Below are 22,745 nucleotides of genomic sequence, written 5' to 3' on the forward strand. Positions count from 1 at the left end.
GAAGTTTTCACGGAGCTGAAATAACCGTGTACACGGGTGAAGAAATCGAAATGTGCGAAGTTTTAAAAATATATTTTAAATCGCAACCAGTATCTAGAATGGCACTCGGTGGTGTAGTGCAGGCCTGATGGGCCAAATTGCCTCCTCCTATGCCAGAGTTCCTTGTTATTCCATACAAAACTTGTGTTGCAGACGATACTCAGAGGGGTCTCTTCACAAATCAGTTCTGAAACGGTTGCTCTCAATCACAGTAATGAGACATTATTGGATGCAGGCCTGTTTCAATCATTTTTTTAAATACTGTTTTTAACCTTCTCTTATTTAGAACACTGGAAATACCCTCTCCCTTTGGGAGAATTGGCAGGTCACCTCCACCCTCCACCCCTAAGGTGGGAGGAGGTGTTCCTTGTACCCATGACATGACCATGGATACTACCAACACGTATGCGAAATTTCATGGAGATCGGACCAGCCCTGTTCTTTTCTACGATTTTCAGATGTACATACATACAAACATACATAAAATTGCCTTATTTAATATAGTAGGATTAACCCAACTTTTGAAAACAAATGCTAGCTTGCACATTTTTTTCCCTTTTTCTCATATTTGAACAACCACTGCAAACGGATCCATGAGGTGTGTTTTTCAAACGGTCACTCTGCTCCTTCCATGTAAAAATGGCTACAAATGGAAATGGGATCAATAACGTAACATGTTCATGTCACCTCCAGTCTTATCAGTTATATCCAAAGGAAAGTTGCTGTAACAATCGAAATACAACTTTAAAGTTCAGTTTTCAGTAGATCCCAAATATGAGACCGATGATACATTTAAGCTGTTTATGCATTTGTTATATCTTGTCTATCCATTTCATTCACACTCAGCCTAATTGGTTCATGGTACTGTACATGTATGTTACTGTGCAGTTCGATACACCGCATCGCATCCAGGGACTCTCGGTTCCTTTGTCATGTCACAGGTGGATTGCCGTCGCGAGGGACTTTAGCGTATCTGAAATGGTTTGCAATGGCGATGGCTTTTCTCTTTTCTTTTACCTGAACAAAGTATTGTTTGATTACTCCTTCAGTTGAGGTGCTATGAAGTAATGCTGATTATCCCGTCCTCTGCACTGCAGGAGACGGGGTTTTGCAATCACTTCTATCTATCTGTCTGTGTCTGTCTAGGCCGTAAGCTTTTTACCATTTGAGCTATTGACATGAAAATTTCACCAAAGCTTTATTATGACAATGCAGACAAAACAAATTTAAAACTTGGTCAAAAGATCAAAGGTCAGCGTCACATAAAATGATCATTTTTCATCGGATTGACCTAAAATTTTAGGAATTTGCATATTGGGTCACTGAATGGGTTCACCAATCAAAAGCTAGAAGCTGAATTTTTTTTGTTAGATCTAAAGCGCAAAGGGCAAGGTTGCTTAAAATTTGCCAATTTTGCACCCGAGTGACCTGAAATGTAAAGCATTTGCATATTGGGTCACTGAATTGGTTCATCAAAAGCTAGAAGCTGATTATTATTTTATTTTTTTAGATCTAAAGCTCAAAGGTCAAGGCTATATAAAAATATCAATTTTCATTTTGTATACTTTAAACTTTTTTCCTTATTTTAAGTAGATGGAAGAAGAAGACGTCTGAATACAAACGGACGGGATGGGTTTTGCTTTTTCAGACTCTTTCTAGTGTTTGGGTTTTTTTTCCTCCTATCGCATCTTTCTTTGCTCAGAAATGTTTCTGATATTTTGTTTTTCTTTATATCCTGGATGACCCAGTAAGCACATGTAGTGAGATTTCAGCATGGCAGAGAAGCTCTTTGTGTACCATGCATTGGCGATGAAAAACTGCACACGGATTATGGGCGAGCTAGACAGAATAGCTTGGGTGGCCTGTGAGATGTCTAGGCTGTTTGGTCCTCGGCCCAACTCTTAAGTCGTCGGCATGCTGCTTTGAAGGTAGGGTGTTTCGTTCGCTACCTCGCCCAACCTACAAGGGCACTGCACCTTGTAAATTGTTGCACCTTAAAGTGACCCAATATGCAAATTCCTAAACTGCACCTTAAATAATATTTATCAAGTGTATTGATCGGTAGGCTTTGCTATTCTGTCTGTTTGCCTGTTTTGTCACACATCCACAGGTCGCAATTCTAAACTGATCGTCATGAAGCTTTACTGAGTTGTAGACTTAATCGCAACTGAGAAGTCTATTGAATTTGAGGTCAAAGGTCATCTTGAGGTCAAATTTATAAATCCCGTCATTTTTCGAACAATTCACTTGAAAGTTGAACGGCATTTGCATATTGTCACTGAATTTGTAAACCAACTATTTTTGAAGTCAAAAGGTCAAAGGTCAATTCAAGGTCAAACATCTAAAATAATCAATTTTCACCTGAAAAATAATTGATTTTTATCAGATTGACCCAAACTATGATTAAGATCGTCAATTTTAATCTTTATGAAATGAATAATTTTATGTCTCCATGGCAAAAAAATTTGTGTGGAGGGGTCAGTGGGTGGAGTGTGGGGATGGATTTTGCAAGTATTGTGCTCTGCATGACATCTTTCTTGTTTGTGTTACGTGGTCCCCTCGGTGACTACCTGGTCTCGGTGACCCCCGGACCGTGAGAGGAACTTCGCCAGAAAGTGGTATTATATATGCGCTTTCGCAACGCAATCCCTATGAATTCCACCCAAGAGAAAATTGATTTTCAATGATATATTTCAATGGTAATGATACCATACAATTTCAATGATACAATCAAGGATATATTCCCCGAGCAATCCACCATCCACAATTCACACTCAACAATCAATCCCCTAGATGATTAAGATGGCCATCTTACATACGTGTGTCCCCTTTTGTACTCACGACCCCCTTTGGTCTCTGTCCCTCACAATGTCTCTGGGCCCCTCCTGACCAAGATGATGGTCGGCTTCGCCGCACTCGGGCGGTTGAACGAACCCCGGGTGGACGTTTTTCCACCGGGCATGTATCGTACCGGGAACCACGGCTGCAGCCCCCTCCTGGCCACGCGAAGCGGGTACTGTAAAGCAGGCAAAAGCCACACGCCGCTTGCAACGCGTGTTAGGCCCCAACATGCGACCCGTACGCGTCTTTGTAGACGGTGCCGCGAACGGTGCCAGACGCTGGATCGGTGCACGGCCCCACGGCAGCTTGACGTGTCCACCGGGTAGGTACCCGTCCCGGTAACTCCTCTCGCCAGACGGGCTTGGGAACGCCGCTTTTCCACACGGCTCAATATCGATCCCACCTCTCGTCGGAGCGGGGCGAGGAAGAAGAATCCTCGTCGCTTCTCTCGACCTCGTGTCTTTCTTCTTCCGTTTCCGGTCTCTTTTTCCAGAAGGGCTCCTGACCCTCCAACCACAACAACCCTTAATCGACTACACATTGATAAGCAAAGACCTGAATAGTAATTCACATACATTCCCATAAATATGTAACATTTGTTTGTTCAGATTTTTGCTTATAATGCATATCAGTAATGTTTAATAGTTTTGTTTACTGTGTTGTTTCGCCCTTCATATTTTATTCTCATCCCAGATGTTTATCTTGCAGTAGAGACCATGAAGAAAGAAGGCCTCGTAGGAGGTGAGGGCCCCAGCCTTGAGGCCTTGCTCAGAGGAGAAACGTCAGAGAAGCCGAAAGACGAAGAAACAATCAGTGACTATCAGGCAAGGCCTAAAATTTCTTGACTCTCAAATGTTCAAAGTTTAACAGAGGATGCCAACAATACAAGCTACACAATATTTTCCTTAAGTGAGTGACTTTTTTTTAAGTGACTGACATATTTTGAACATTCCAGCGCACCTGGACATTTTGGACATTCCAGAGTTGAATGTTGTACTTCCAGAAGTTTATTAAACTGGACTCCTAAATTCAAATAATAAATCTACAAGCTGCCATGCCATCATGATTGACATCTGCCTTCTTCTTTGCCTTGTCATGCCATGGTGGGGGCAGAAGGTGCTTGAGGTTGAGGATTTCATCATTGAGGAGGTTGAGAAGGAAGAGACTGAAGAGGAGACACCCCGACGCAAGTACAAGGGAAAAAACAAGGTTGGTTGTGTTGCTTCGAGCACAATAAGAGTGGAATCGAACCTGCAACCTAATGTCCTGCCATCAAACATATTTAATTGTACAACAAATGGTTGTGATGCTTGTTTTAGGGACTATGGATTTATTTATCTATGGATGGAAAGTGATGGGGACGCGAAATTGAGAAAACGAGAAAGAAGGATGAGAGAGGGGAATGAGGTGGTAGAGTGTGAGATGTGGGGGTTTGCGAGGTGTCGGATGAGGTGTCGGAAATTGGAAGTTGAATGAGGTGTCGGAAATTGGAAGTAGTGGGTGGTGTTCAAGATGTACTCATTACCTCCACCACCAAAGGTGGACAGTGGTTATGTTTTCGCACCTGCCTGTCTGTTTGTGAACAGTATATCTCAAAAGGTTATGGACGGATTCAGATGAAATTTGGTGGAGAAGTTCAGTGTGTGAGGAGGACAAAACGATTTGATTTTGGTGAAAATCTGAATTCGATAATTTTTAAGTGATTCTTCACCAATGAGTATTTCTAAAATTTAATTTTTTTTAAATAATTAATTACAGTAGTAAGGAATTTAAAAGTGATTCTTCACCTTCAATGGGGCAAACCAATATATAGCAAGATATCTCAAAAAGGTATGGATGTATTTGGATGAAACTTGGTGGACAGGTTGGGTGTGTGCCAAGCACGAATTGTTTGGATTTTTGTGAAGATCAAAAGTTTTTAAATTTCAAAATGATTACTTCACCATTGCGAGATCGGGCGAAAAGCGATATATAACATGATATTTCAAAAAGTCGTGGAAGAGCTGTGACAAAACTAGGTGGACGAGTTGGCTATGTGAAAATGAGCTGATTAGATTTTGGTTCAGGTCCAGATTCAGATCCGGCCTATCAGTGGGATACAAAACAAACTGTTCAGCCTGGCAGAGGAATGCACTCCACTGAGTACCATACTAGTTTTAAAAGCGATTCATCAACTTTGAGTGATAGGGCCAAAAACGATATATAACATGATATTTCAAAAAGTTGTGGATGAGTCATGACAAAAATTGGTGGATGCGTTGATTAGGCTCCAAGGACAAGCCGATTCGATTTTGGTTCAGGTCCGAATCCAGATCCAGCCTATCAATGGGATACAAAACTTAAACTGTTCATCCTAATGGAGTTATACTCTCTACCGAGTCGCATTCTAGTTCTGTTCCTGTTTTGGTGCAACATTCCTACCAATTCAGGAAATATGTCTTGATAAACAAGTCGGTATTTTAATTGTATATGTGTTTTGCAGCTACACCCGTCTTTCCTTCTTGTTACATCCATCCTGCTCTGTTTGATATTTGCTCTTTGTTTTTCCCATGTGAACACAACACCTGTGCCACATCGATCGCAGGTTAAAATCCCATACCAACATATTTTATTGATTTTTTTTCGCTGACTTCATCCTAAGGAAAAGTATCTAACGATGTCATCCCACATTGTTGTCTTGCACGTGATGTATGTAGAAGCTCTTTATTGAGTCTTAGATTCGAGAAAATAAATCAAAGGTTTTATCTCTTGCTGTAATGATGTGCATTGGATCATTGGTAATGCATCTTGTGGCTTTATGGCACGTCCTCCGGTATACTAATTGCATCATTTGAGCCGGGGTAAGCTAAGTTGTACCATTCTATCAGTGATGATTTGGATTTAACCCCCAAGCAAGTTTCTGATTTGTACATCCATATTAATATCGTAAAGTTTCTGTATTCTGCACAGGCGAATTGTATGGCTTTGGCTGAAATGCAGGTATAGATGTCAAAATGAGTGATACACCTGTATTGCCATTCACCAAATGTCATCATGATGCCGCCAGCGTCGAATACCTGAATGAGTCGAGCTCAGCCGAGTCACGCACTGGAGGATATAATTGATTAACTGAATTGTACAATTGTGACATTTGTCTTCTCCTTGCTCTTCCTTCCCCCACATCCTCAGACTCGCAATGGAGGAAGCAGCAAGAAGAAAAACATCGATTCCTCAGCCATAGAAGACCGAGACAAACCATATTTTTGTGACAGTACGTATCGGTTTGCACGAACGCTTGAACCTTAACTTTTTGTTTCTCTCGGGGCCTGCCGCACAATCACTCAAAGTTTCCCGAGTTTGAGCCGGATCTGAACCTCACAGCTAATATAAGCGAATATGCCTCGGTTGTGTTGGACGACCGAGGCCTTCAAGTCGTGCTTCTATCCAAGATGCCGGGCCTCTGATGACGCTTGGGATCCTGCCAAACTTACCCGTGGGCTATACCGGAGCTGCAGGTTATTGAACTTGGCACAAGACCAGCTGTAATTGCTGTGATTTCGAGGAGGGCATTTCAGACGGCAGGCCCTGCAGATACGCCTTTGCCTGTGCAATGCCCGTTTCTTAACAATGTTTGGCATCATCAAAAGTATAAATTGTCATTGCACAGTAGAGCCTGTTTCGGGTTAAGGTTCATCACATTGGCGAAGATAGAAGATATGAGAGGCCGCTCCGATCGAGTCTTGAAGTTTCTCCCTTCTTAAGATGGCTTCTTGTACTTCTTACATGTACTGCTTAAGATGGCTCTGTCATCGATGGAGATTTAAAAAATCTGACAAAACGATTACATAAAACGATGAGCACACACCACTGGCTCCTGGCTGGAGCATAAATGTTGGATCGAGAATGGAGTGCCAAAGTTCGATTGAAAAAAATCAAATAAAAGGTTATCCTTTTTCATTGGCGGTAACCGTGAACCAGGCTGACAAGCTAATTGCAAGCAGGTGTGGAAGCTGTGGAAGAGTGGGCTGGATTCAATCTGTGCGGAATTTTATTTTTCAACGTCCTGGTCCCCATTTTGAGGAATTTGTCCAGAGTGGAAGATCTGAGATGGTTAACATGTGATAGGAATTACAACTCGTGTTTTTAAGTTGAACGTTCTCGTGCCATTTGGAAGTTGAAAATGTCATTGCTCAAAATGCTCGGAAAACCCCTGACGAATAGGAAGAATCTATCATTATTTGGTATTTGAAAATCGATTAATTGTTTGACAAGATTTAGTTTGGAATTCGTACTCCTAACACCTTGCAGGTAAAACAAAACATTTTTCAAGGTAGAAATAAAATAATAAAATTATTTTCTCTTTAAACTAATGAAGTGTAATACCTGTAAGGTGACGAGAGAAAAAAGGATGAATTCCAATTTGGAAAAGGATGACAAATCCATGTCTGCTATTGCAAACACCACTGGGGGCGTAGTGAAACAATTGGAGGAATACCTCTCGTGATCAGGCCGTTGGTGCTCCTATGGTTGGCAGCGAGTGCATTGGAAGCATTGACTGGAAGAGAGTGGCATTTCTATGTGGGAAAATTTCAAGCTTGGTCAGGGTCGTCCAGAAAGATCAGATGGCAGAGCACTGGTTGCGGTTCACCAGAAGACCTGGGTTCGATTCCCGGTCTGGGCGTGTAATATTCCCACATATATCAATTTAATTATTAATAATTGTTCATTAATGTAAATTACAAATTCCTGCCCAAATCACCTTTAGTCAAACAAGGCCTGGCCAGCCGGTTCGTGAAAGATTTGGCCCAAAAACGTTCCCTGGCCAACCCCACAACAAGGTGGGATAATTATGGTAGTAGTAGTAGTAGTAGTAGTAGTTTTTTTAACGATAGTTACTGCTATTACTTATGTAATGGTGCAAATTATTGTGGTTGAAGTTTGGTCCAAGTATTTCGGGAACTGGTTGGCCATGACCTCAGATTCGACTGGAGCATCTTTTGGCAGAAATTTGTAAATTGTTTAGGATTCTGGTGACAACTCATCTACTCTTCACTAAAGACACCATGGGATTTTTAACGTCCACCATCTATTGCTGGCAGACAGGATACCAGCTTAACGTCCATCTGTGGCATGGCACGCACACCGGTGCGATCCCCTGCCGGTGAAACACCAGGATTGCAGTTTATATCTGGGTCAGGATTTGTACCCAGGCTAGACAGCTTGGAGGAGAGTGTGCATACCTTTTAGTATTTGAGCTACTCTGCCAGCAAGCACTTCTTTAATTATATATTTCTTCATGTCATTAAATGAAGTTTAGGACCAAACAAATTGATTCCGATGAGACCATTTTGGAGAGACGGGAATCACAAGGCTTTTTATTTATTTATTTATTTACTCCTGAAATAACCCAATTTAAGGAACCAAAAGCATTCATGGATCATGGGTTGTTTTGTCATGACTGCAAAGAGCAATTCCATTGGTATGAACGACATTGTGGTTGCCGTGTGTATCAGTTTGTGGGAAGCGCTACAAGAATCGCCCAGGCCTGAGCTATCACTACGCACATACGCACCTCACAGAAGAAGAAGGCCAGGATGACGATGCCGATTCGGAGCCTCGAACTCCCGCGCCTCCTCGTGGTCCAGGCAGGGAGCGTCGTGCCGGGAGTCAGAGAGTTGCAGGTTTGAATCCAATAAATCATTTTGTTTTTGTCCTGTTTTTCTTTCATGTGGAACTGCATGTCAGAATGTCTTCCTAACAATTTGCATCAGTGTTTCCTTTTGGGCTGAATTGCCAAATTCGAGCACCAGGAATTTTGCAGTACAGTACAAGTTTGGTTCTTACGTTAATCCGCTTCTACTGCAGAGGCTGAGGTTGAATTGCTGTCATGTGGTTAACACCCTGTGGTATTCAAACCGGTTTGTCACTAATGAACTGTCGATTTATTTGTGAATGATTGGGGACAGTGGAGTGGTGGCTGCTTGACAGCACCACGAGGCAGTTGTCACTCAGGATCAGGGAGCCTCTAAGGAGGATGTCGGTTTGTTTATTTATTTATTTATTTGTTTGTTTATTTATTTATTTATTTATTTGTTTATCTGTTTGTTTGCTCTTTTGTCCTGTCTTTGCTTGGAAAAAATTTTATTTCTGGTTCCTGTCGACTTTGCACTTTTGAAAAACTTAATGGCTTTATTGTTTCCTTTTATAAAGCAAATGGCATTGCAGTAATAACTTCAATGTTATTTATGTATAAGTTTATATGGTGCTAGTGGGGTATGCTTACACATTGCGTAAGCAATAACAAACCGTGCTTCATATGTTGGTACATAATAAATAGAAGCTGATTATATGCAAGCATCACTGACCTGCTGCTAGATATAAATTTAAGTTCATTTATTTATTTCTTTTACGGAAGCATTTACGGTGTTTACGTAAATTTTCTTTGAGATTTTTATTTGCTTTTTTTTTTTTTCCTTAAATTGTCATTCGCGGACGCTTTCCAATGTTCCTGTGATTTTTTTTTTTCCTGGCGTACCCGCTTCAATGTCCGTCGATACACCAAATTTCAGCTTTCGACGAAACCCGGAAGGTACCAAACATTAATATCAGCCAGTCAGTGGTTAGAATGAGTAATAGTAATAGTAATAGTAATAGTAACATAGTAATAGTAATAGAGGAACATAGTAAACATAGAATAACGCATAACATAGTAAACATAGTTTAACGCCAACATAGCGCGGAGTTTGGTAAAGTTCGGATGTGATGTGGGGTGGGCAGATTGAGTTGTCACTTGCTCTTTCAAAGTACAAATATCCTTGTTTATTTTGTCTTGCTTTACATTGAGTGAACATAAGTTAAGGATGTCAGGGGGTGTGTGATTGTGGTTAAGTGGTGTGGTTTTTGTTTTATTTTGTATTTATTTATTTGATATATTTATTTAATTGTATAAGCATATGTATGTATGTATGTATCGATCAACATGCGATTAAAGCTCAAGGAGGAGGGGGTGTTGTCAGGACTTGGGGGCTTCCTACATCTTTGTTCACCCACAAGGCATCAACATCTGTTTTGAATGTATATTTAACATCGGAGAACATCATGCATGGAGCATGACAAATCGATTATATGTTTAAAGTTGAACAGTGGAATCGAAAATGTTGAGGTACAGGTAGTGGACAAAAAATGGAAACACCAACAGGATGTCACCTAGTAGGGTGTTGGGCCAGCACATGCATCCAGGACGGTATGGATACGACGTGGCATGGAGTCAACAAGGGTCTGGAACTGTTTTGCAAGAATGTGGCACCAATCTTCCACAATGAAGTCCACCAATTCATGTCGGTTTTATGGAGGTAGAAACTTCTGTCTTGAGCACCTCTCCAGACAGTCCCACAAATGCCCTATTGGATGGAGGGTTGGCGATTGTGAGGGCCATGAAAATGGATAACTTCATCCTCATGCTCTTCAAACAACCCGGTGGCAACACATGCCCTATGGACTGGAGCATTGTCATCCTGAAAGACACCCCACCAAACGGGGATGAAATGCTGCATCATGGGATGCAGGTGATCACTCAGGACGGTAGTGCAGCATGCTGCATCAACCCTGCTTTGTAATGGAATGAGTGGACCCAGGCCATGCCAGGAAAACACGCCCACATCATTATGGAAGCGCTAGAAACTTTTACTAGTGGAACCAGGCACTCATTGCTGTAGAGTTCCCTGGGCTGTCGCCACATGTGCACACATTCATTTGTCGAGCACATGGTGAAGGATGACTCGTGAGACCATATCGTATTCCTCCACTGCTCGGCAGTCCATTGCTTATGGTCCTTGCACCCTTGGACCCGCAAACGAGCATTGCCAGGTGTTACAAGTGGTTTTTGCATAGTAACACAGCTATGGTATCCCACCGTGTGAAGTTCCCTTCTCACCGTTTTTGACTACAAAGGATGCTCATGACCCATGTTGATCTCTGCATACAATTTGTCCACATTCCTCTCCTTTTTCGACTTGTAGTCCGGGCTAATGCCCGTGCATCACGCTCGTTGAGTATACACTTCCACCCACTTATCCTTCAATGGTGGTGTCTTTCCTCCTTTTTTCCAGGCTGACATCACGTTTGAGGCAGTTGCTTGTGACAGGTTTGCAATTTCCGCAGCCTTTGTCACTGAAGCACCTGCCAAACGTGCACCATCAATTATACCCTGTTCAGTCACTGAAGTCTCTTCTTGTAGCCACACTGGCTCTTAATACTGGACTCATGCTGCAGCTTGCTTTATATATATATATATATATATATATATATATATATATATATATATTGTCAGAATTTTTTCACACTTAGCCCCTCGCAGGAATTTGATTCCTGTTTATAAAATTGTATTTGAATTAATCTTCAATGCATTTCTACTTATTCACACATACATACGCATGCATATACTTACGCTAACATTCGGGGTCTGCCTTGCAGGCACGTAAGACATGGGCCATGATAAAGCTCGCAGTGTTAAGTGTGGAAAAGTTCTGAGGAGATTGCGGCTGGCTCAATAGCGCAGTGGGCTGTTGACGCGTTATCAACGGAGGTCCGTGGTTCGAGCCCCACAGTCAGAATTTTTTCACACTTAGCCCCTCGCAGGAATTTGATTCCTGTTTATAACATTATATATATATATATATATATATATATATATATATATATATATATATATATATATATACATACATACATACATACATACATACATACATACATACATACACAGGACGAGAGGACTGCCAAGAAATGATTTGCATATTTCATGCGCCGGTCACATATGCGTGGCAGCCCCCATACTTTTCATATACACTACATGACCAAAAGTATGCGGACACCCCTTCTAATTAGTAGATTCAGCTGTTTCAGCCACACCCATTGCTGACAGGTATATATAATCAAGCACACAGCCATGCAATCTCCATAGACAAACATTGGCAGTAGAATGGGCCGTACTGAAGAGCTCAGTGACTTTCAATGTGGCACCGTCATAGGATGCCACGTTCTGTCCTGCTCGAGCTTCCCTGATCAACTGTAAGTGCTGTTATTGTGAAGTGGAAACGTGTGGGAGCAACAACAGCTCAGCCGTGAAGTGGTAGGCCACACAAGCTCACAGACCGGACCGCCAAGTGCTGAAGCGCGTAGCGCGTAAAAATCGTCTTTCCTCGGTTGCAACACTCACCACGGAGTTCCAAACTGCCTCTGGAAGCAACGTCAGCACAACAACTGTTTGTCAGGGGCTTCATGAAATGGGTTTTCCATGGTCGAGCAGCTGCACACAAGCCTAAGATCACCGTGCGCAATGCCAGGCGTCGGCTGGAGTGGTGTAAAGCTCGCCGCCATTGGACTCTGGAGCAATGGAAATGCGTTCTCTGGAGTGATGGTCACGCTTCACCATCCGGCAGTCTGACGGACGAATGTGGATTTGGCAGATGCCTGGAGAACACTACATGCACGAATGCATAGTGCCAATGGTAAAGTTTGGTGGAGGAGGAATAATGGTCTGGGGCTGTTTTTCATGGTTCAGTCTCGCCCCTTAGTTCCAGTGAAGGGAAATATTAACGCCACAGCATACAATGACATTCTAGACAATTGTGTGCTTCCAACTTTGTGGCAACAGTTTGGGGAAGGCCCTTTCCTGTTTCTGCATGACAATGCCCCCATGCACAAAGTGAGGTGCATACAGAAATTGTTTGTTGAGATCAGTGTGGAAGAACTTGACTGGCCTGCACAGAGCCCTGACATCAACCCCATCAAACACCTTTGGGATGAATTGGAACGCCGTCTGCGAGCCAGGCCTAATCTCCCAACATCAGTGCCCGACCTCACAAATGCTCTTGTGACTGAATGGAAGCAAATCCCCGCAGCAATGTTCCAACATCTAGTGGAAAGCCTTTCCAGAAGAATGGAAGCTGTTATGGCAGCATAAGAGGACCAACTCCATATTAATGCCCATGATTTTGGAATGAGATATTCGATGTTCGGGTGTCCACATACTTTTGCTCATGTCCTGTATCTTGTACAGCCCGTGTACCTTCGTGTTTCCATTTCTTTTGTCTACTATCTATGTTGAATAGGAAAAAAAAAAATCCTGGCTTGTTCTGCTAATATTTCTGCTTACGTCCTGTAGTTGGGCTTGTGCATAGATCACATAGTCCTGATTACATCCTGTAATGGAGTTTCAATAATTATTTGGGGCAATTTCAATAATAAAAGACCAACAGGCAAATTAAAAACAAAACGTTGTATGTGCCTTCAACCCTCGTTTATGCTCAATTTACGGTTACCTGTTACAACCTTTGGATTGTCAATACATACTTGTGGTTAGTTCATCGAGTTTTGCACTGAGGTTGTTTGGTCGTGTGACCTTGATGGTACAAAATAGATTCTGTATGTCCGAAATCCCTCATGGATTCATTTTTCATTACCGCTTGAACTTGCTTTAATAAAGATCTGCCAAAACATTTTTCCCCGTGAATGTAGAACATGCAACGTAAGATTACAATGGGATGCTAGTGTCTGTGAAGGCCTACATTGGAGGACAAGAGAAGCAACAAATGTCCATAATCCAAAAGTTGATTAGAGCATGGAGCTTGTGCAGAGATCACATGAAAGCCACATATGCTGAGCGACATCGGTGTACTTTACAAGAATGGCAAGTAGATGATGAACAAACCATAATCTGGTACTTGGGATTGTACCTGGAACACGACATCATGAGGAAAGGCTTCAGACGGGAACATCAACAGGCCAAGCTACAGGTGTTCGTTCGACCAAGTCCACTCGCCTCTTTGAGGAAAAACCCATTTTTCAAACAATGTGGTTTTTCCATAAAAACAGAATCCCAGATACATTATTCATTGTTTAACTTTCACTTCAGTATTTCTGCCATTGTTCATTATTTATCTGTTATCCACTACAACAAACAAACTAGAAAGCATCTGAAAACGCAAAGCTCATCCGCATCCACTTTGTTTTCAGACTTCTTGTTCATGCTAAACATGACGAAAACAGCAAAAAAAAACAACATAAAATTGACGATTTTAGGCGACCTTGACCTTTTGACCTCAAAAGCAATAGGCTTCAGTGACCCAATATGCAAACCCTGCTCAAATTTCAAGTCAATCGGATGAAAATTGACGATTTCATGCAACCTTGACCCTTGACCTTTTGATCTTGAAAAAAAAACAAAAAAAAACAATTGGCTTCTAGCTTTTGATTGGTCAACCAATTCAGTGACCCAATTTGCAATTCTTAAAATTTCAGGTAACAACACACACAACAACAACACAAGGTAAATTGGATGAAAATTGAGGATTTTATGTGATGCTGACCTTTTGACCAAATTATTAATACTAGGGCATGCCCGTACTATATATATATCTAAAATTATATCCCCCCCCTCTATTTACATGAAATGGTTTGGTCCAAAGCGAACGGCTTGCGAGTACGGTGACAATCCCCCCCCTCTATTTACATGAAATGGTTTGGTCCAAAGCAAACGGCTTGCGAGTACGGTGACAATCTCCCCCCTCTATTTACATGAAATGGTTTGGTCCAAAGCGAACGGCTTGCGGAGTTTGGTAAAGAAATCGCCATAGCGTGCACAAACGCGCAGGAAAGCGAAAGAATCGCAAATTAGTTTTAATTAGTTTTAAAACATAGTTTAACGCCAACATAGTTTGCCAACGTGAAATAAATGAATACGCTCTCAAATGTGCCGTCCGAGGCAGAGTCTGTTCGGCACGTTCGGCACACGTGATAGCTCGCTGCTCTCTGATTGATTGGTTGAATCGTTTTTTGGACATAGCTCGGTAACTACTTGTCCGATTAATATGAAACCTTGAAAAGGCACATCCTCGGGTCCCCAGCAATATACCTGGCAAGTTTCAAGTATATCGGACCCGTGGTTGTCGAGAAACAGCGGTCACAGACAAACACACAGACATACACACATACACACACACACACACACACAGAGAGATTACTGGAATTATAGATAGATGGCTTCTCCATATTCTCATAATAAAGCTTTGTTGAATATTTGAAGACAAGAGCTCAAACAAACAGACAGACAGACACACAGGAGTGATCGCAAAACCCCATCTCCCGCTGATTTTTTTTTATTTTTTTATTTTTTTGTGGTCCATGACTTTTTGTGGTCCTTGTACACAGGACTCCCACTGCGTGATCACTTGGAGTGATTGCAAAATCCCAGACAGGCTAATAAAACTACCATCATGAGCAACATAGTGAACGCTTCCAAGGAATTCGACTTGGACGACGGTATGTATTATGGATTTTGTCAACTCAAAGTTCATGAGCATGTTTACTACAATGATGCTCTTATCAACTTTTAGTTCGTGGACATTTGTTGCTTCTCTTGTCCTCCAATTCAGGCCTTCACAGACACTAGCATCCCATTGTAATCTTACGTTGTATGTTCTACATTCAGGGGAAAAAATTGTTTTGGCAGATCTTTATGAAAGCAAGTTCAAGCAGTAATGAAAAATGAATACATGAGGGATTTCAGGCATGACAGAATCCATTCTGTACCATTGAACTCACATGACCAAACAACCTCGGTGTCGAAGCTCAATGAACTAACCACAAGTATGTATTGACAATCTAAAGGTTGTAACAGGTAACCGTAAATTGAGCATAAACGAGGGTTGAGGGGCACATACGACTTTTTGTTTTTAATTAGCCTGTTCGTCTCTATTATTGAAATTGCCCCAAATTGTTATTGAAACTCCACTGTGGGAAGGATGTCAGCACAGCCTGGATTGAGAGATCTGTCGGGTTGGAGTGGAGGCCTCTGATGTTTGTGGTCCACAGTAAGGGACAGAGGCGGAGGCATTGGGAGGTTGTGGGACAGGTGTGAATTTCAAAGGGTTAGGGACAAGGGGAAGCAGCTAGAAAGGTGTGGGTTGTTGGGGAAGATAGGAGGGGCAGGACAAGAGTGGAGATGGGAGGGTGCTGGACACGGATGAAGCTGAGAGGGTTGTGGCGAAGGGGAACCTGAGAGGGGCAGGATGTGGTGGTGGGTTGGGGGGGGGGGGAGCTGTGAGGGGGAAGCTTGGAGATCAGGTGGGGTGAAAGAACTTGGAGAGGGTGGGGTGAAGGGGGAAGTTTGGAGAGGGTGGAGGTGGGGGGTAACTTAACTTTGATTGAAGTGGACGGAGAAGCTGTAGATCCGACCTCGACGTGGAACAACCCTGAACCGGAAAGAAGTTCAGAATGAAATTGTCAATTGCTGTATAACTTATACCTCATTTGACATGATTCCTTGTTTACTTGTTTACATGAGAGCGAAGGGACAATAAGAGCGAGTGCAGTTGCTCATTGTCAAAACGAAAGTTTTGTTACCAATACATTGTTAGTGTATTACTCACACAAGGATGTGCAACGTGGCAACAGTTACAAGATAGCATTTACTGTTTACTATTCACTTCGGTTTTTAAGTGGCAGATCCACCTGTAAATATTTATCTTCAACTTGGAATAATAAATTTCACCTTTTAGTGTTGCCTAGTAACCAATTAGAATGTAAAGAGTTGTATTTTACAACTTTTGATGTATGTACATTAAAAACTACTGCAGCTGCAAACTGTTAAATAAAGAGCTCATTCTGATCACTCATTCTTCATTTACTTTAGTTATTTAACTACCTGCAGAATGCAACCACAATCCACTTCATCAACTAAAACGGCCCTCGGTAGAGCGCATACCTCCGCCAAGCTGAACAGTTTACGTTTTGTATCCCACTGATGGGACAGATTTGCTGAATCATGAAGCCAAAATCGAATTGGCTTGTTCTTGTCACCTACCCAACTCATCCACCAAGTTTTGTCATTTAGTCATCTACAACGATTTGAGATATCGCGCTATATATCGTTTTTTGCCCGATCACTCAATGGTGAAGAATCGCTTATAATTTCAACAATTCTCATATCCCGGTCTGGAATCAGATCCTCACTAAAATAAAATAAATTCTTCCTGGTTATACACCCAACCTGTCCACCAATTTTCGACCGAATCCATCCATAACGTTTTGAGATGACATGCTATCTATCGCTTTTCCTGGTGTTGGCTTAGCGGTTAGGGTGCCGGCTTGGGATCCTAGGATCCTGGGTTCGAATTCCGGTCGATCGCTGAATTAACGCCAGGGGGGTTGACTCAGCCTGTCATCCTTCCGAGGTCGGCAAATTGAGTACCAGCTCACTGGTAATTCCCTGTGTCGCAAAAGGCGACTAACAGGGTTGGCGGCAGGAAGGGCATCCGGCCGTAAAACATTGCTTCAAAAAAAAGGGGACCACTGTGCCCGAAAGAGGCCAACCCCTGCTCTTCGGGGAAAAATGGCCTCTAAAGGTGGTTCATGCTATCTATCGCTTTTAGCCCTGTCACTCAATGGTGAGGAATCACTTAAACAATTACTGGATCATCACCAAACTCGAGTCAATTATTTCTTGTCACACACCCAACCTGTCCACCAAATTTCATCTGAATCCGTCCATACCTTTTTGAGTTTCTGTTCAGACGGACAAACAGACAGATGGGTGAAAACATAACGTCCGTCCACCTTCAGTGGTGGAAGTAAATATATAAAACTCTTTTACAATCCACTTCAACAAGTATGTTGTACACCGCTCCTTTCCTATTCCATCCCCAGGCGCTGCATGACGTCATTGCCGGGCACCGAAGGGGGCCCAACAATGACTCGCGCTGAAAGGGAGTACTCAGTTTTCACTCCGGTTTCTTTCTTGTTACTCTCAAAATCGAAGATTTTTCAAGTATATTGGTCGGTTGCGTTTGTTATTCTGTCTGTTTGTCTGTTGTCACCGACCTACAGGTCACAATTTTATTCTAAACCGATATAGGTCGTCACAGTTGAGAAGCGTGTTGATTTTGAGGTCAAAGGTCATCTGGAGGTCAAATTTCTAAAATCGCCATGGACATTAGTAGCTGCCCCTGTGCTTTTATGAATTGCAAGGACATCATCACAGAAAATGGATAAATTGATGCACTCGCACAGCATCGTGGGAGGTAGTTGGTCTAATGTGAATGCTAAACGGACCGATCTTGATGAGAATGATCATATCGCAATCGACGGTAGAGACAAAATGGTCCTCCAGATGTCTTTTTGTCTTTAAATCAGAAAAATGCGATTGTTGGATGTTTTATATAACCTGGATTAGTATTTTTTTGCAAAATTCCAGCAACGCAAAAAATCCTTCGATGCTCGATACTCGACTGAATATTGATTGATACATAAATGTCATGAAGAACACCAATTATTGTCTTAATACTTTTAGATATCATAGAATATTCATTGATTGCAGCGATCGAAACAGAGAATGGGTCATTGATCCTGCAAGTGTAAATAAGCTTTCGTATTGTAAGAAAAAAACATGTTATCAACAACATATAACATATATTCAACATAAAAAAAACATATATTCAACATGCAACAACAGCAAAGAAGTTCCCAGAGACATGTGACCACGTGGTCGTGATGATGTTGATGAAGTCCTAATCATTAGCTTGATGATCATGTTATTATTTTGATGGTGGTGTCCAAGTGTTATATCTCCAACCGCCCCATTCTGTTTTTTGTTTTTTTTCCTAAACGTTATTTTAAAGTTTATCAATAACAATCTGTTACCCTCTCCTTTAGCTCTGAGGAAGCCGGTGGAAAGCTCCACTCCCGTAGCCTTGCTGCCCAACACATACTGTGACTTCTGCTTGGGAGGGCCCCACCTCGGCCGCAAGGCCGGCCTTAACGAGGAACTCATCTCGTGCTCCGATTGCGGCCGCTCTGGTAAGCGAAGTGGAACAAACCATCTTTCATTTGCTTCGTATTCCTCGGATGTTTCTTTCGCCGACAAGGCCGTGCCAACTTTACGTGTGAACGTGGTTATTGAGCTGTTTATTTATTACCTCCACCACCGAAGGTGGATTTAGCATGGAGGTTATGTTTTCACCCCTTTGTCTGTCCATTTGTCTGTGAACAAAATATCTCAAAAGGTTGTGAACGGATTCGGACGAAATTTGGCAGTGATGCAGCGTATGTTACAAGGATGAAATGATTCGATTTTGTTGAAGTTCCGGATTCGGATCCGGCTAGTAGAATTTTCTAAGTGATTCTTCACCTTTGGGAGATCGGGCCAAAAACGATACATGGCAGGATATCTCAAAAAGTTAAGGATGGATTTGGACAAAACTTGTTGGAACGGTTGGGTGTCTGAAAAGGACGATTAGATTCAATTTTGGTGAAGATCCGGATCCGGCTAGTATAATTTTTTAAGTGATTCTTCACCATTGAGTGATCTGGCCAACCAGGTGGAGGTATGTTCTCTACTGAGTGCCGTTCTAGTTTTCACTGTGTTGTATATCCGATGCACTGATCCCTTCATCGGTTTACCTGTAGTAGTGGCAATGGTAGTTCATTAACTTGTGGTTACAATGACATATATTGATTGCTTTGAGTCGAGCCTTTCATACATTCATTTTTTTAAGGGTTTTCTTTGTTCGTAAATCTCGGAAAGACCAGCATTCATTCAATCATTCTTGTCTATGTTGTTTGCCATGAAGGTGAAGGACAGCAAAATGAGAGTGAGACAGACATCATGAGGCCTTGTGCTACGGACGTTTTTCCTGAGGCCTTTCCTGTCCCTTTCCCCCACCCCACAGCCCGGTGTACGTTGCTCGTGCCAACACCAATAGTCCACGACGGGCACTATTTGGTCCGGGGGTAGTATTACACAGGCGGTCCGGACTTTGCACGTGGCTCCAATTTGGCCGATTTTGTCTGTCAGGCCTGGCGACCGGCCGGCTGGCTGATTAGGTTTCACATCTGAGGAGCGCCCGTTCTGTAGTGCTGATTGGATAATTGTAACTGAAGAGTTAAGTTATTTTGGGTTCAGGGTTTTTCGTTTGAGCACCGGTACATATGTAAAAAAGAGAAATGTTAGAATTGTTAACAACCATACGCAGTTGAAGTGGCGTGCGCAGCAATGTGGCTTCAAAAGCTGAAATGGAAATGATGCAAAATAAACGCAAATACATAACCAGAGAGGATAGGGGTGGAGAGATGGAAGGGGATGGCATTAGTGGAGATAATAAAATAACATAGTCCTGAAGTTCAGTTTATAGATTGAAAACATCTGCAAGTCCAGGTATGAGGACTTGAGGTTTAGTTGGAGATGGTAGATAATTGGGAAGTTACACCTTCGCATACGCCACAGCCACATCTCCCTCTCCCTCTCCCTCTCCCTCTCCCTCTATCAGTAACACAATGAGATTTGGATGGAGAGCCGGATGATAAAATAAGGCACAGATGGGTAAATGGTTTCACCACACCTTGAATCTGTAGGCAAATTTGTGAAAGGGGAAGGACGACGACACTAATCTCACAAAGGCAGGTGAGAGAGGGCAACATCAGTGAAAATGTCGATGAAGATTAATTAAGGCTGACTCCTTATGGCAACGTCCGATAGCCTCCTGTTGTGATAGAAGAGCTGGCAGCGTTATAGCTAGACCCATGCAATTGGCACAGAGTAAGAAGATGGCACAATGCTGCCAAGGTGTTGCCGCAGAGTCATAGATTTCAACAAACCCACAGAATGTTCAACCGCTCCAGGCCCAGCACTGCTCGACCGATCACTGAGCCCAGCACTGCTCGGCCGACCCCGGAGCCCAGCACGGCTCGGCCGACCCCGGAGCCCAGCACGGCTCGGCCGACCCCGGAGCCCAGCACGGCTCGGCCGACCCCGGAGCCCAGCACGGCTCGGCCGACCCCGGAGCCCAGCACGGCTCGGCCGACCCCGGAGCCCAGCACGGCTCGGCCGACCCCGGAGCCCAGCACGGCTCGGCCGACCCCGGAGCCCAGCACGGCTCGGCCGACCCCGGAGCCCAGCACGGCTCGGCCGACCCCGGAGCCCAGCACGGCATCCATGAAAGGCAAAGCAAAAGTGCATATCACACGATGGATCCGCAAACAGTACCTCTTGGCGTTGTTTCAGGGAAATGGATAAATAAATTTAATGTGAACAGTCAATTAAAAATAAGCAGCACGGTCTTCAAGCAGCCATCAATCATCTGGACTGGTCTCCCATCTCCACTGCCTCTGACATCAATTCTTCCTGGGAATTCTTCCAAAGCAAACTGCTCTCTCTCATGCACAGATTTATCCCATCTCGTCTTCAGTTGTCTTACCCTTCCTGGTGTTGGCTTAGCGGTTAGGGCGCTAGCTTGGGATCCTAGGATCCTGAGTTTGAATCCCGGTCGATCGCTGAATTAACACCAGGGTGGTTGACTCAGCCTGTCATCCTTCCGAGGTCGGCAAATTGAGTACCAGCTTGCTGAGATGAATGATCTGGTGTGTACCCCGATTTAGAATAGGTACACCTATCCCTGCACATCGTAAGAGGCGCCTAAGGGTTGGCGTCAGGAAGGGCATCCGGCCATAAAAACATTGCCTCAAACAGGGCCCGATGAGGTCATGGGGCCTGCAAGGCTAACCCGCACTCCAGTGGGGAAAAATGGCCTTAAAACGATCATTCATTCATTCATTCGGTCAATTAAAAATAACTTATTTATTTAGAAATTTCCTGTTTCCACATGTACAGTTATTAAATATGCTTTATGTAACTGGTTTTTGTGAAGCCACACTGTAAGGCTAGTTCACTGATCATAATTTCAGATAAAATGAGAATGTGTGTGTGCCTGAAGGTTTTTGTTTTAGTTTGAACCCCGTCACATAACCCTCGAATCAAAGGTGAAGATAGTGTTAGAGCCATGTGGTTGGGATACTGTGTTGGAGCAGTATAGAGTGTTGCCTGGGAACAATATGGTGCTGGAGCACATCATTTCAGGAGGAATTTGTGTTGGGAGTGAGGAGGGTGTGCGAAGGTGGTTTGGGGTGGAAGGTCGGTTGTGAGAGGATCACATGACTTGACATACAAGACCTTCCCCTGAAGTGCTCTCCCTTTTAGCATGTTCACGGTTTACATCGGTGTCACCCTTCTCTGCCGATGGCTCTCATTTTCAGCTTTTTCTATCTGTCTCCATCTTTCATCCGATCTCACAACATCATTCTCTACCTTCCTTCAATCCTATCCTTCGATCGTCTCTTTCACCAATGCATCTTTTCTCAAACCAAGCCATTTTTTTGGTATACAAGGTCAAGGCTCGTAGAAGAGCTAGAACATCAGGACACAACAGAACAAAAGCAACAGTAGGGAGGGGGGGGGGGGACACCAACACCAGAGTTGAAGGACAGAATGGAGGGAGGCTTGGGCACTTTATGGGTGTGGGGATGATGATTGGTAGGGGAAGACGCATGGTGGACAAGATGGATACAGAAGCAATCATCAGCAGACAATCAATGAGATTTGTCAGGATTGAAAGACATACTCCAAGAGTTTTACCAGCTTGTGATTTTGCCAAGGTCTTGAGAGGGAAAAAAGCTGTCTGAAGGATCAGGGATGTCACGGCAGGGGGTGGATTCATCAGCAAATCGATAAAGAGGATTTTCCAGAGAGTCGGATAAATCACTGATACAGATCAGGAATGGGTCTGACATTGAGGGCCTACATTGTTGAGAGAGTAGAAGTAGCATGTCCAAGGTGGAGTGACCTGGTCACTGATATATGATAGCCGATGAGATTTTGATCACGATAATGGTACATAATGATAATGACACATGATAATGATAATGGTACATAATGGTTATAATAATAATGATAGTAATAATAATTACAATATTGAAAGTGATAATTATAATAATGATAATAACTGATAATGTTGATAATGATGTCACCTGGTATTAATGGTCTGAGAGGATGTCTA

At 42.9% G+C, this 22,745-nt stretch overlaps 1 protein-coding gene across 3 annotated transcripts in view; it reads left to right on the top strand.

The window, feature by feature from the left end:
* LOC144894265 (zinc finger protein ubi-d4-like) overlaps nucleotides 1-22,745 on the top strand; it is an 81,752-nt gene that overhangs the window by 29,814 nt on the left and 29,193 nt on the right. For 2 of the 3 annotated variants that reach the window (XM_078786629.1, XM_078786628.1), the window contains exons 4-8: nucleotides 3,589-3,704; nucleotides 3,994-4,089; nucleotides 6,049-6,130; nucleotides 8,373-8,540; nucleotides 18,571-18,714. In XM_078786629.1, coding sequence (XP_078642755.1) covers nucleotides 3,589-3,704; nucleotides 3,994-4,089; nucleotides 6,049-6,130; nucleotides 8,373-8,540; nucleotides 18,571-18,714 — 606 coding nt within the window. Of the gene's footprint in view, nucleotides 1-3,573; nucleotides 3,705-3,993; nucleotides 4,090-6,048; nucleotides 6,131-8,372; nucleotides 8,541-18,570; nucleotides 18,715-22,745 lie in introns of all 3 variants that reach the window. The other variant, XM_078786627.1, reaches the window with a different exon arrangement.

Source organism: Myxine glutinosa, chromosome 11 (genome assembly GCF_964187855.1).
Source record: "Myxine glutinosa chromosome 11, kmMyxGlut1.1, whole genome shotgun sequence".
Lineage (NCBI taxonomy): Eukaryota > Metazoa > Chordata > Myxini > Myxiniformes > Myxinidae > Myxine > Myxine glutinosa.